Source organism: Alligator mississippiensis, chromosome 1, assembly GCF_030867095.1.
Source record: "Alligator mississippiensis isolate rAllMis1 chromosome 1, rAllMis1, whole genome shotgun sequence".
Taxonomy (NCBI): Eukaryota; Metazoa; Chordata; order Crocodylia; family Alligatoridae; genus Alligator; species Alligator mississippiensis.
The window spans coordinates 10,175,899-10,189,708 of NC_081824.1; the positions used below are offsets into that span (position 1 = coordinate 10,175,899).

Consider the following 13,810-nt stretch of genomic DNA (forward strand, 5'->3'; position numbering starts at 1 on the left):
CAAGCAGAACATGTCGAATGTATGATGCTGTGTGTAGCTGGGGGTCAATTAATACCTTCAAAATAGGGGAGAAGGGCCATTAACCCTCCGCCTGCTGTGGACTGGACCAGTCTATCCTAGGTGTCATATCAATTTTGAATTTTTTTTTTTAAGACTCTTTTTTGGAACCTCTGCATCCCAGCATTATTGCAAGTGGCAAGTCAGCTGCAGCAGTGAGCTGTAGAAGGAAAGAAAGCATCATGAAATCAAGGCAAACGAAAAGGCCTCTCCGCCTGCCTGCAGGCCCAGATCTGATTCAGCTGTCAGGTGGAGGGGCTAAAAAGATGCAAGCCCCTCCTATTGTTGAATCTAACCTCTCCTTCTTAGTGTGGAGGATGTTCCTGGAACCCTCAAGACCTTTTCATTGCCATCTGTGATCTCCTTCCCTCGAGAGACACTTCTTGAATGGTGGGGACAGAGCCCTGATGGGCTTCGGCATTATTTCAACTCTACCAATACATGCCCAAACTGGGAGAGGCTGCCCCAACACTGAATGGTTCATCATTTCCAGGACATAGAGGCTCATCTCTTTCCAAGTTCCAGTATTGTCCCTTGATGCTCAGTTTGGTGGGTCGAAGGAGGCACTCCTTCCAGTTTTCTCCATCACATGGGCGAAGTCATTGTGACAGATCTGTGTACCCCATGGCTGGTGTGCTTTCCAGATCCCTACCTATGTTGCCAGATAAGAAAGTGCTTTGAGTTAGCCTGTGACAAACCACGCACGCCGCCTCAGCCAGGTCCAGAAGTGCTTATAGAAAATGGTGCTAGTGTATCATTCGGAACGATCAAATACTACGTGCACAAAAAAAAAAAAAAAGGAGTTTAGAGCAACATCAATAAAAAAAGTGACAATTTCATCACACAATTACTGTACACTGCTGTTCTAAGAGTTGAGTATTTCTCTCTCTCTCTCTCTTTCACTCTCGTGTTTAATCTTTTTTTTTCCTTTTTTGGATTTGGTCCACTGGAGATAAATCACCCTCAATGATATATATATTTAAAAAAAATATCAGCAGCAAGACTCTCTTGAAATAGATTCTGTTTGATGTAGCTAGTCTGTCTTTTCTGTTTTGCCCTCTTTCACAGCAGCCTCTGAAGTTTTCCGCAGGGGGGCTTTCTCCGTGTTGGCGTGTCCTTGGCCAGATTCAGCAGCTCCGCCGTTTTTGTGCGATGTGTGTTTTTCCAAGTAGTTCAGCATTTCACTGAGAACAGTTTGGAAAGTGCTGAGGGCAGCACATATTGCAGGCGTTCCAAAACCGTGAGTGATCAAGCTAGAAATGGGAGAGAGATACAAAAAGAGACAAATATTGAAGAGTTTACTCTACACAGATTATGATATAGTGAAATTCAAGACTTTTTAAAATATTTATTGCCTTGGAGGAAAAAGAAAAAACAGATTAGATGCAATTTCAAAGGCTGGTTTGGCAGTAGGAATATCAGGTTTGAAACACCTAGGGACTAATCCTAAAGTGGTGTATCACCACTGACTGTAATGGAGCCATGGCCACTTACACCACCTCAGAATCTGCCCTGTTACTGTATTTGAATCCCAACTATATTGATTTTATCCTGCTTAGGTAGATTAAATGCATTCTGCACAGTTTATTGAACCTTTCACATGAAACTGTTAAAAAAACAGGGGTCTGGTTGCTGAGCACAGATGTTATAGGCAGTGTTCACCAATGTAAATGTGTGTCTTACTGTTGCAAGACAGAAGGTTTTGTGTTCCTGCTCTGTGGCTTCATTTAGATGGTGCTGCATGAATATAAAGTGCTTGGAGACTGAGGGTGATATATACCTCTAGGGTCGGATTCTGTTCCACGTATTCGATGAGGAAGGGATCTAAGACCTTAGGGGCCTAAGTGTGATTGTAGTCCAGTGCAAGTCTCTAAACAATGTTAATACAAAAGATAGATAAGCAGACTATCCTCCTTTTCTCTTCTCTTTTTGTGTCTCAGCTTTAAAAGTCAAGATGATGTGCCACAAGAGTAGATGGACTAATGGATTTTCAAGGATGCAAGCTGAGTAGAATAGAATTGCACCTAAATCCACTATGTGCCTAATACCGGCAATGAAATCTGGCCCTGTCTGGATCATGCCCAGTGGCAGACATGCACAAGCCAGTGATTACGTTTGTAGGAAACGAATACTAGAGCTGGTCAGGAATTTTTTGACTAAAAATACTTTTGTTGGACAATTCTGATTTGTGAAAGCCAAAACCGTTTGCAGGAAAAGATCAGTTCCAACAAATGTCCTGTTTGAGGGGTGAGGGTGGGGAAGGAATCCTTAATCAAAAAGGAAAAAGGAGGGGGGTAGTACTCATGTTGGACTTGTCAAAACCTCTCCTTTTGACATTTTCAACATTAAAAAGTTCTATATTTTAGCTGGCAATGGGTTTTTTAAAAAAACCCAAACAAAAGATCAAATAATAATTGAAAAGGTCAACATTGACATGAATTATTTTGAAATGACACAAGGAAAATGTTTCAGTTGACCCCTATCACACTGAGATTCAGAAGCTATGTTTGAAAGCTTTAAACTTTCCATCCTGATTCGGAACGGAGGGCAGCGGGGGGATGAAATCTCAAATTGTGCAGTACAAAAAACCCAATTTCTATTCAGCTTGAATACTGCCTACTGCTCAGCAGTGACCTCTCTGGTTGTCTCAGGATTTGCATAGATAAAAACTAAAGAGAAGCCTCCCAGCAGATATCATTAGTTTAACCTAGCCCTGGCAGACAATTTTTTTGACAAAGATTTTTTGCAATGCTCGTGTCAGATCTATGTTTGTATCCCCACTTATCCGGTGATGTAAAGACAGCAGAAGTATTTATGTCCCTTATTTCTTATCAGTAGCTCTTTTTTTTCCCTAATTCCAGTGAATATTTTTTGCAAGTTCTTTATATTTCAAAGCTCTGGGAAGTTTAGATCTCCCTTTCTTGTTCTGATGAGAAGAGAAAGGATGATTTTACAATGGAAGCAAAAGCCTAAGAGACAGACTTAGGGTGAAAACTTCACGTGCGATTCCATAAAAACCAAATGTAGCAGCTGATTTTCAGAGCTGCTAAAGTCCTGCTGAGTTCAACATAATCTCAGGACACTCTACACCTGTGAATCAAATCAGTTTTTAGTAAGCCACCTAAATATGAATTTATACCACTTGAATTTGAATCTTTTGGCCTTGGATATTCTCATCTACCCTACAGACTTCCTTGAGCAACTTTACACAAGTCATTTCATTAGGTAATACTACCTCTCTGGGTATGGCAAAGATAAATAAACTGATTTTTGTGCTGTGTGTTGGGAAATTCAGAGGAAAGGAGATACCCATCAACACTTTACCATCATTATGCTTTAGCATGCCCACTGCACCCTCCTGCTTGCAATCATGCCACGTGCTATGATGCAAGTGTGTCTGTTCATGTTTTAATGATGTCCTTACTTAAAAGCAAAAAGATCCAAGTGTGCCTGAAGGCTTGGACTCTGGTTTGGCAGCTACCTCAAGGACTTTTGCATACCTCAGGCTGGTGGAGCTCTGTCACATTGCCACAGAAACATACTTAGGCTCCACAGGGGAGGAGGCTACCATCTGCAGCAATTTTTTAACACCCTAATTTAAAAAAAAAATAAAAAGCATGTGCCCCATTACCTGACTTCTGGGAATGTTAAGATCTCTAAAACCCAGAAGGCTCTACCCAGACTTCACAACATGCTGCGGATGCCTGACAGCAACCAAAAACAAGTCCCAACAATGACAGAGAGAAGTAACACAGAGCTTGCTCTTCTTATTTATGAGTAGCATGAATGGTTTCATTTATTGCAGGGGTAACCTCTTCATATTTTTATTTTGCAGTCAACTAGAAGATTGTTCATAGATATCAGATTCTGATACCTTTCCTCATGTTGAGTATAACAATGAAGCTTTTGTGTGGCATGATGTCACTGTGTAGAAGTACAGGTGTTAGAATCCAGCCCTTCAATGCTAGCAGGATAGAGCTTATAAAGGAATAGACACAGGACACATAAAAACTTTAGATTTTACTCCAAAGTAAAATTAGACCAGTATGTGGACATGGCAGCAGTTTTCAAATGTTGGAAAGGTTCTCATAAACCAGAAGGTGGAGGGGGGAGGAAATCCTAACTATAAGAAAAGTAGGACAATGAAACAGGCTTCTCTGGCAAGTTGTGGAATCTCATCCACCGAGGGTGTCCAAAAGGAGGTTAGACAGGTATTTTTTAGGATGTTCTAGGAAAAGTACATCCTGCATTCATGGACTAGGTGAACCATGAAGTTCCTTTCAATCCTATGACTCTATAAAAACAGGCTCAATGTGGATAAGCTAGTTGATCCCTCACCTGGGCAGGTGAATCTGCAGTCACAAGCCAGGAAATCTATAGGTTTGGGTATAATAGTGCAGTGAGAAATGTGCTGAGTTTCAAACCATACCTCATTGATTTATTTTAACCTCCAAGAGAAGGAAGTCACTTTCACCCTGCTCCAAATCTCTGTGCCTCTGGTTTCTGGGATGTCACTTTCACATCCTCTTGTCAATATCATGCCAAGCATCCCCGGGAAACTGACAACCTCAATCACTGAGGTTTTCAAGTGAGAAAAAAGGCCTGCTAAAAACATGCCAGTACCTTGTGCCCTCTGGATTGTTAGGCAGAAACAATATCCTTCTTATTTATGCCAATTATTTTTATTAAAAGGGTATATGGTTTGGAAACGATAACTGCATTTATGATATTATTTAATTTTTTTCTTTCTGCTTTTGTCTGTTCCAACTTTTGCCACAACTGTCACTTGCAAGAAAGTAATGTTTTCTTGCCACCCTGCCTTATTTTGTGGAGAAGTAGCTGTTTTAGAAGTGCCTTTCTGATTGGTGGTCCTGATTTAAGTATTTTCATTAAAAATGTTTTTATGTAAATTTAATGGAAATTTAACATTGCACATGAAGGCTGATACAATAAATCCATTTTCCATTATCCCCATAATTGAAGGGCATTGGTTTTCTATGTATGATGAGTCGTGGCACTATAATAGCTGAGTATCTTATAGATATTAACAAATTCATCCTTACAAAACTGTACAAAACTCTTCCTCAGATGAAGAGTTTAACATTGCAGATGAAGGTAGGTACAAAACCAATGCCTGTTCCCAGGGCTACTTAGGCTTTGTTCATTGACAGACATTGATTAAAATGCCAAAATAATCATGAAAGCACAGTTCAGAATACAATACTACTCCCTGGCAGGCTGAGGAAGTTAACCCTAATTTACAAATAGGGAAACTGAAGCACAGAGGTTAAATGCTGGGCCCAGGGTGCACATCCTGACAAGTGTGAATATGCAGTTTGAGGCGCTGCAAACTGCACGCAACACACACACCTCTGTTTGCCACACTGCTGATTTGCAGAGCAGGAGTTTTTTCACACTGGGAGATCCCAGTGTCAAAAAAACCCCACAGCCAAAAAAAGCGGTGCAGCACACATGGCGGCAGCATGTGCCACCAGAAACAGAGCCTGGGCAGCCAGAATGGCACTCTAGCAGCTGGCCAGGCTCTGTACGACCGACTTGGCACCGCTGCTGCCCTGGAAGACCCCCAGGACCGCAGGTAAGGTTGCTGGGGCCAGCACAGATGCTGACCCCAACCTCCCCTACCCCACCCAGGTCTATTTGCCATGCACCAGAACAAATGTGCAGCAGTGTGCCTGGGGATGAAAAGTAATTTGTCCCACAGGAAATTAGCACCCCTGCATGTACACACTCATCAGGATGCACCCCCAGAGTCTGTGGGTATGCCCCAATCCCCTGGGTACAGGCTCAGCAAATCTGCTCCTAGGTCTTCATATATGTTCTGAAAAGTACCTCTTGGTTTTACAGTATGGCTAGGTAACTCATCTCGGGTGCTTGCAGATGTAAACCCCACCCCGCCAAAAAAAATGGTGCTTTGTTTTAAACTCAGTGCATTCCTGCACTGAACCCCATGCATGCCCAGAAGAGACAGCATGTCACTTCAATCTGGCTTTGTAGCATCTGTAAAGATTGGGTGCTTTAGTGGGGCTTTTTTGGCACTTTTTTCTAATAGCCAGTTGAATCAGCTTTAGCTAAAACCATCAGACAGCTGTGGTGAAGTACCCAATCTTTACAGACGCTTTAGAGCTGGGATGAAGTAATATGCTGCTTCTTTCTATAAAGCGGAGGGGGGGGGGGGGGGTTGTTTGTTTTTTTTTAATGTCTGCAAGCAGCCTTCCTTTTAATTTATTTTATTTTATTTTATTGCAGTTCCAAAAATTATTAAAAAATTAAATTATTTGAGTCAACCTTTAACTTTCTAAACAATTTTGGTGGACCAAAACATCAAAGGATTTTCTATTTCTAGCAAAACAATTTTCTCTTTCTCCACCCCATTCAAACATTTTAAAGTTTCTAAAGAAGTCATTTTACTCAAAATGAAGGAAAATTCAAAACAAATAGCAATTAAGATTAGAAGCGCCCCCTCCCAAATAACCCAAATAACAGGCAAGAGGAACTGAAACTTCAGTCTGCCAGGGAGTATTATTATGTTCTGAACTGTGCTTTCATGATTACTTTGACATTTTATCCAATGTCTGTCCAATTAACAAAGCCTAAGTAGCCCAGGGAACAGGCACTGTAACCAAAAGCTCCCACTGACAGTATGTACAAAAGTGCTCCATGCACATTGTTTACATTGCTGCAATTTAGAGCACTTTTTTATAGCACTATAAAGTTACAGAGCTCTTAAACATGGCAGAAGTTCAGTGTTTGGTGGGGCAGGATTTTTGGGGGGGGGGGGGGGGCAGGGGCCCTCTGAGCCTCCTAGCACTTTTCAGCCTAGAAGGCAGGGGGCACTTCACAGGCTCCTGGGACTTCTTCACTGCTCAGAAATGTGACCAGTGTACAGAAGTTACTTAAAGTGCTGTAGGTTGCTAAAGTGCCGTAAAATACAGAGCTTCAAATTTCATACCTCATTTAACAGGGGTTAATTTAAAGCACTGTACCCTTTTTTAAGTGCTATAAAGCTGTGCACTTCTGTTAAGTTACAGCAATAAAGTGTTTTAAATGGAAAACAGCATCTTTTGTATACATCCTGAATGCTTTAACCCCTGGGCTACCAAGTCATGTTCCCTTTAAGCTGTTCTCCTGAGCCCATAAATCTTGCACTCTTGCCTGCTAAGTGGTCCAGTAAGAGGAGTAGAGGGTGCTTCTTCCTCTCCCCTCCTTCTCCTATGGCTCCTGCCTAGTCTATATGCTGGTTAGGGAAATCTATGCGAAAGTGAGAGATGTGGGTTTGCATCCTCTTAGGCTGAGTTGGGTTAAGAAAACATGTCACTCACTTCCCATGTAAATGCTCTACTTACACAGCTATTGAGCAAAAGGTAGGCAGCGGCACCACCTGCAGTAGTCAGCTAAGTGCCCAGTCTCAGAAGAAACACTCAGCTGTCTGGATCTCAAGTGAATGGAGGTGCCTACCATGTAGCCTGGGACTATTTCTGCAAGCCTGCATGTTCTCTGAAACACACATTGGAGGTGTCCAACTCTCCCTGTTCCCTCTAAAGGTTCTCCAGTGATTGTAGAGAGGCACTGAGGTGCCTAATTGTGTTACCGGAGTTGTTGTCCCAGCAACAGAGGCCTAATTCTGATATGTTCCAGTACTTAAGTACAGGCATCTAGGTGCCCAACCTAGGTCTGGACCTAAGTGACTTCTTCAAGGTTTCAGATGCTACGGTGAAATTGCAGGGTCCAGAAATTAGGCACTGCACCGCTCAATGGATCCCTGTTGGAAATCTATAGATTTATCCTGCAAAGATGTGTAGGTATTTGCACACCTAACAGTGCTAATATTAAATGGCACCTCAAGGTAACCCTACAAGGTACCCCTAAAAGGATCCTGGTTGAAAATCACTGACATAGACTAACCAACAGAAGGAGCGGTCTGGGTGACATATTTATGGACTCACAATGTACCAAAGAAGTGAATTAAGGGTGAAATCTTAGCTCCACTGAAGTCAATGGGAGCTTTCTCATTGACTTCAGTGGAACAGGGTTTTGCCTTATTTAGATGAAAAAAAAAAATCCGTCAGTTAAAATATATTAAAGGGCCACTCTTGCATTTCTCTCTCTCTTTCTCTGTCTGTCTGTCTCTCTCTCTCACACACAGAGCTCCCACTGAGTTCAATAGGTATTTTGAGTGATCAAGGAATGTAAGACAAATCTATTTTTAAAAATATACTGCATGATTTTTATCTTGCCAGTGCCTGCCTGTCTGCCTGCTTTCCTGTCTTTCCTCATGCGAACAGTATTTTGAAAGCTGCTGTCACTATGATATCTGGGATCTAAATTACAAATTGGAAACGCTGAAAGTTTGCTAGGCTGCTATTACCCCATATATTTCTTTAATCTGAGATAAAACATCGGCTTTCACTTTGCTTTCTTTCCTTACGTGCAAAACCAGAATATGCAGTGGGATGTGGGAAAATGGAGCTCGCTTACTGGCTGACATTGTGGAAACCTTCTAGGAACATTTCCTTTTTGCTAATATAATGCTGTTCTTTCTTCTAATTATTTCCTTTTTAGTGAAAATGCACATGGTCATGTTGGACTAACAGAGGGCACCTGCAGCAGGTCTGATGGGATAAATCCTGGGCAAGTGTAGTTAGGATACATTCACACCAGAGCTTGAACATAGGACCTTTGGGTCCTGAGCCTCTACTGCTGCAGCTAAATGATATGCTCTTTATTACACTGGCAAAGAACAGGAGTGTCAAACAAACCACTGTCCCACTGAGTCATGCAGGAATGAAACCAGGAAGGCCAAAGTGCAATTGGAGTTGCAGCAAGCAAGGGATGTGCAAGGTAACAAGAAGGGTTTCTGCAAGTATATGAGCAACAAGAGGAAGATCAGGGAAAGTGTGAGCCCCTTACTGAATAGGGGAGGCAACCTAGTGGCAGATGATGTGGAAATGGCTGAAGTGCTCAATGCCTTGTTTTACATTGGTCTTTACAGGCAAAGTCAGCTCCCAGACTACTGCACTGAGCAGCACAGTTTTGGGAAGTGAGCAGCCAACAGTGATGAACGAACAGGTTAGGGACTATTCAGAAAAGTTGGATGTATACAAGTCCATGGTGACAGATGGGATGCACCCGAGTGTACCGAGGGAGTTGACCAATGTGTTTGTAAAGGCACGGGAAATTATCTTTGAAAACTCATGGCAATTGGGAAAGGTCATGGATGATTGGAAAAGGGCAAATAAAGTGCCCACTTTTAAGAAAGGGAAGAAGAAGGATCCAGGAAACTACAGACCAGTCACCCTCACTTCAATCCCTGGAAAAATCATGGATTGGGTCCTCAAGGAATCCATTTCTAAGCACTTGAAGGAGAAGAAGGTGATTAAGAATAGTCAGCATGGGTTCACCAGGGGCAAGTTATGTCTGACCAAGCTGATTGCCTTCTGTGATGAGATGACTGGCTCTGTGGATGCGGGGAGAGCAGTGGACGAGATATACCTTGACTTTAGCAAGGCTTTTGGTACGGTCTCCCACAGCAAGCTAAGGAAGTCTGGGTTGGATGAATGGACTGTAAAGTGGATAGAAAAATGGCTGGATTATCAGGCTCAAAGGGTAGTAATTAATGGCTTCATGTCTAGTTGGCAGCCAGGATTAAGTGGAGTGCCCCAGGGGTTGGCCCTGGGGCTGGTTTTGTTCAATGTCTTCATCAACAACCTGGAAGATGGCATAGAGTGCACCCTCAGCAAGTTTGCAGGTGACACTGAGCTGGAGGAGTGGTTGATATTCTGGAGGGTAGGGCTAGGATTCAGAGAGGTGTAGACAAATTGGAGGATTGGACCAAAAGAAATCTCATGGGGCATGCCCAAATGAGCACTCATGTACCTTTTCCTGGGGACAAATAGCAATGGCATATATTTGTGCTGCTGCTCCTTGTCCTCGGGGAATGCCCCTGCATTATATGCTCTGGTACTGGACAAATTGCCCTGGGTAGGGTAGGAGAGGCTGGACCCAGCAGCCTTACCTGGAGTCACTGGGGCCTCCCAGGTCTGTAGCAGTGATGATCCAGGTGTACAGAGTCTGGCCAGTAGTCAGAGCATGGCTCTGGCCAGCCAGGCTCTGGTTTCAGGCAGCACATGCGGCTGCCCCATGTGCCATGCTGCTTTTTTTCTGTACACGTTTTTTTTTATATCGGGCTTTCCTGGTATGTAAATTTGGCTCCATGAAGCAAATATGCAGTGCAGAGAACCAAATAGCATGCACAGAGTTCATTTTTTGGTGCTTCAAAAGCCTTTGAGGCACCGCAAAGTGCACATGAGTGCTCATGTGGACATGCCCATGAGGTTCAATAAGGACAAGTGCAAAGTCCTTCACTTAGGATGGAATAACGCCATGCACCGGTACAGGCTGCAGACTGATAGACTAAGCAGCAGCTCTGCAGAAAAGCACCTGGGGGTTACAATGGACAATAAGCTGAATATGAACCAACCATGTGCCCTTGTTGCCAAGAAGGCTAACAGCATACTGGGCTGCATTAGTAAGAGGGTTGCCAGCAAATTGAGGGAAGTGATTCTTCCCCTCTATTTAAACCCGAAAGTTTCCTTAAAATTTTTTTCCAACTATTTAACTTGGTCTAATAAAAGATATCAGATTCACCCAAAGAACCTTTTCTGCCTATTCCCCTCTATTCTGAACTAGCGAGCTCACATCTGGAGTACTGTGTTCAGTTTTCAGCCCCCCTGCCCCACTACAGAGAGGATGTGGACCAATCGGTGAGAGCCCAGCAGAGGGCAATGAAAATGCTTTGGGGAGTGGGGCACATGACTTGTGAGGAAAGGCTGAGGGAACTGGGCTTATTTAGTCTGGAGAAGAGAAAACTCAGGGGGGATTTAATAGCAACCTTCAACTACTGGAAGGGGGGTTTACAAGGAGGATGAAGATAGACTATTCTCAGAGGTGTTAGATGACAGAGCGAGGATTAATGGTTTCACGTTTCAGCAAGGGAGGTTTAGATCAGGTATTAAGGAAAACTTTTTCACTAGGAGGGTAGTAAAGCACTAGAATACATGACTGAGAGAGGTTGTGGACTCTCCGTCCTTGGAGGTTTTTATGACCCAGCTAGGCAGAGCCTTGGCTGGGATGATCTAGTTGGGGCTGGTCCTGCTTTGAGCAGGGGGTTGGACTAGATGTGACCTCCTGAGGTCTCTTCTAACTCTAATTTTCTATGATTGTAGTTTGGCTTGTGGGGCTCCTGTCTGAAAGGGCTAAAAATTCAAGGGTTGGGTAAGCTGGGATGGGGTCCACCACCAAAATTTAGAGCATGAAGCTTCGCTGGGGTTGTGCATTGGCAGTTGGAGGGGGTGGCAGGGGTTGGAGATGGCAGGGTTACCAACCATCAAAAAATTCATAGGTAGTCTGTAAAAAAAAAATAGCTAAAAGCACTTGCCTGTACATGTTGTAAAGGTTTTGAGATGTCTGTAAATGTACAGATGGATGGCAGTGCTTCTCCCATTGCCGATGCTCATTGGGACCTTCTGATGTTTCTGGAAACACTTCGGGTATTGTGTGTGCAGGAGGAGGAATTCCTCCTCACTTAACCTCAGGGGGTGAGGGAGGAAGGGCAGAATAGGGCTTGGCTGGCGGGAAGCATGTCCCAAGTACATGGGCTGGGGCTTGTAGCATCCCTTTCCTGTTCTTGAATTCACCCTTGCAGGAAGATGCGTCCCCTGCATGTTCCACTGCCTCCCTCCAGCCTTCTACATAGAGAAGTTTACAGCAGCACTAAGGAGAGGAAGATCAGGCTATTTACTGCTGCAAGAGATATGTATTCAATGCTACTGGGATTTTTTAAAATCCCTGACTTCTTGTAGGGGAAGGGATTAAAGTGCTCCTGTGTCTAAGAACTATACACATAATATGCTTTTTTATACTTTGCGCTCCCTTCACTTTATGTAAATATTGGTACTAATAATGGTTGTCTGTAAAAAAAAGTTTGTAGATTGTCAGTACATGTAAAAAAAAAAAAAAATCTTGGTTGCATCCCCACAAGCAGGGGCGTGCATTTGCAGCAGCACAAATAGTAGTGGCACAAATCTGTGCTGCTACTTTGTGCCGCAGTGCACACCCCTGCCCGTGCACCTTGTAGCAGGACACATTGTCCCACTGCTCCATGTGCTGCAAGGGGGGGCCGGCTGGGGCACAGGGTGCTAGCCAGCAGGAAGCCTGTGTCATAGCCAGCTGGGAAGTGGCATGTGGGGGTGGGTACCAAGCAGCCTGCTTCCCTGTCTCCATGTGCTGCGGAGGCCCTGCGCTGAGGCACCCTGTGACCCAGACAGCCACTCCCCAGATGTCTGGGGTGCCATGTGCCTTGAGGTGGGGGAGCAGGCAGACCCTGGGCTGGCTGCTCCCTCATCTCAACGTGCCTCAGCACAGGGGCCCTGCTGAGGTTCACATGGTGCAGCCACTACAGGGCCATCAGAGGGCCACACCAGCTTATCTTCTGAGCAAATGTTGGATCCTATTTCCTTTCGGCTATGAACATGTATCCCAGGGGACCTGTGTAAACCAAAGCTTCACCTCACTTTAAAAAATAGATTTTGGAATGGTTAAATCCAAGTAGGATTCAAATCTATACACAGTGTAACGCATCCCTTAAACCATGGCCATGCCAGGTTTGTACCATGCCATGACCATGCTAAGTACCAACATTTGCTGGATGTCTAATCTCTCCCATAATTTATAGGGGTTTTTATTATTTTATTATGTCTTCATAATTCATAATTCAACTCTCTCTCATAACTGTCTTCATAAATTAGTCACAGTGTGGTCTTTTTAATGTGTGTGGCCTCACCAGGCCTTTGAATCTGCCTCCTAATTTTCTGGGTCACAGGACAAATGCCAAAATACAAGGGGAGTCTTGAAAAACACCCCTAAGCACTGATCCATGCCGAGGCAACAACAGCAGCCCATATTTTCCCAGAATGCATTGAGATGGGCATAAGTATGCTGCAGAGCAATGATGGATGAGCACAGAGAGCTAACACATCATCAGACCTGTAGCCTATGACTGCTGAAATGGTGTTTTCTGTATTCAGGTCAGAGAGGAATGTCACAAGGCGGTTGCACAAGCTTGGTCATATCAGAAGTGAGACTATAGTTTGTGTCTATCTAGTACAATGGTCTGAAACTCAGCAGTTTCTTGACTCACTGGGCATTTCTTTGAAGCTTTTTCTCCCTTTCAGACTGTGTAAGCCTGGAGTTCTGGCATTGAGCAAGCCTAGCAACTCCAATTCCTTTGGCAGGCCCTCGCTTAAAGTTAGACACATGCTTAAAAATCTTGATGAACTGCGGCCTCACAGAGCAACTCCACTGGCTAGTCTCAAGTTTATGCATTAAAGCATAGGAACACGGAAAATAATGTATGGTCCACCTAACATGTGGTACATCTAATTCAGAATCAGCTCTCTGATGTTAGCCGATGACAAAGGCTTCATTAAAAGGCACACAAAACTCTGTAGTTGTCAGCAACGAATAATATTATTTCCAGGGAATATTTTCCTCTAATTCCCAATAAAGAAAATGTGGATTGTATTATGTGTCTAGAAGTTTATGTCCATCCACAAATTCTTGTTTATCTTCTAATATTTACAATGTCGGACGTTTGAACTGACCATACTAGGTCTTTTTTGAATCCCACTAAAGCCTCGGTCTCACTGCCATTGTATAGCTAGGAATCCCACAAGCT

General features: G+C 43.5%; 1 protein-coding gene across 1 annotated transcript in view; it reads right to left on the reverse strand.

Annotated features, from left to right (window-relative positions):
• Window positions 1-1,090: 1,090 nt before the first annotated feature.
• The window catches only part of TFAP2D (transcription factor AP-2 delta), a 52,626-nt gene continuing 39,906 nt past the window's right edge, over window positions 1,091-13,810 (reverse strand). Inside the window, exon 8 of the mRNA XM_006275168.3 lies at window positions 1,091-1,310. Coding sequence (XP_006275230.1) covers window positions 1,091-1,310 — 220 coding nt within the window. The remainder of the gene's footprint in view (window positions 1,311-13,810) is intronic.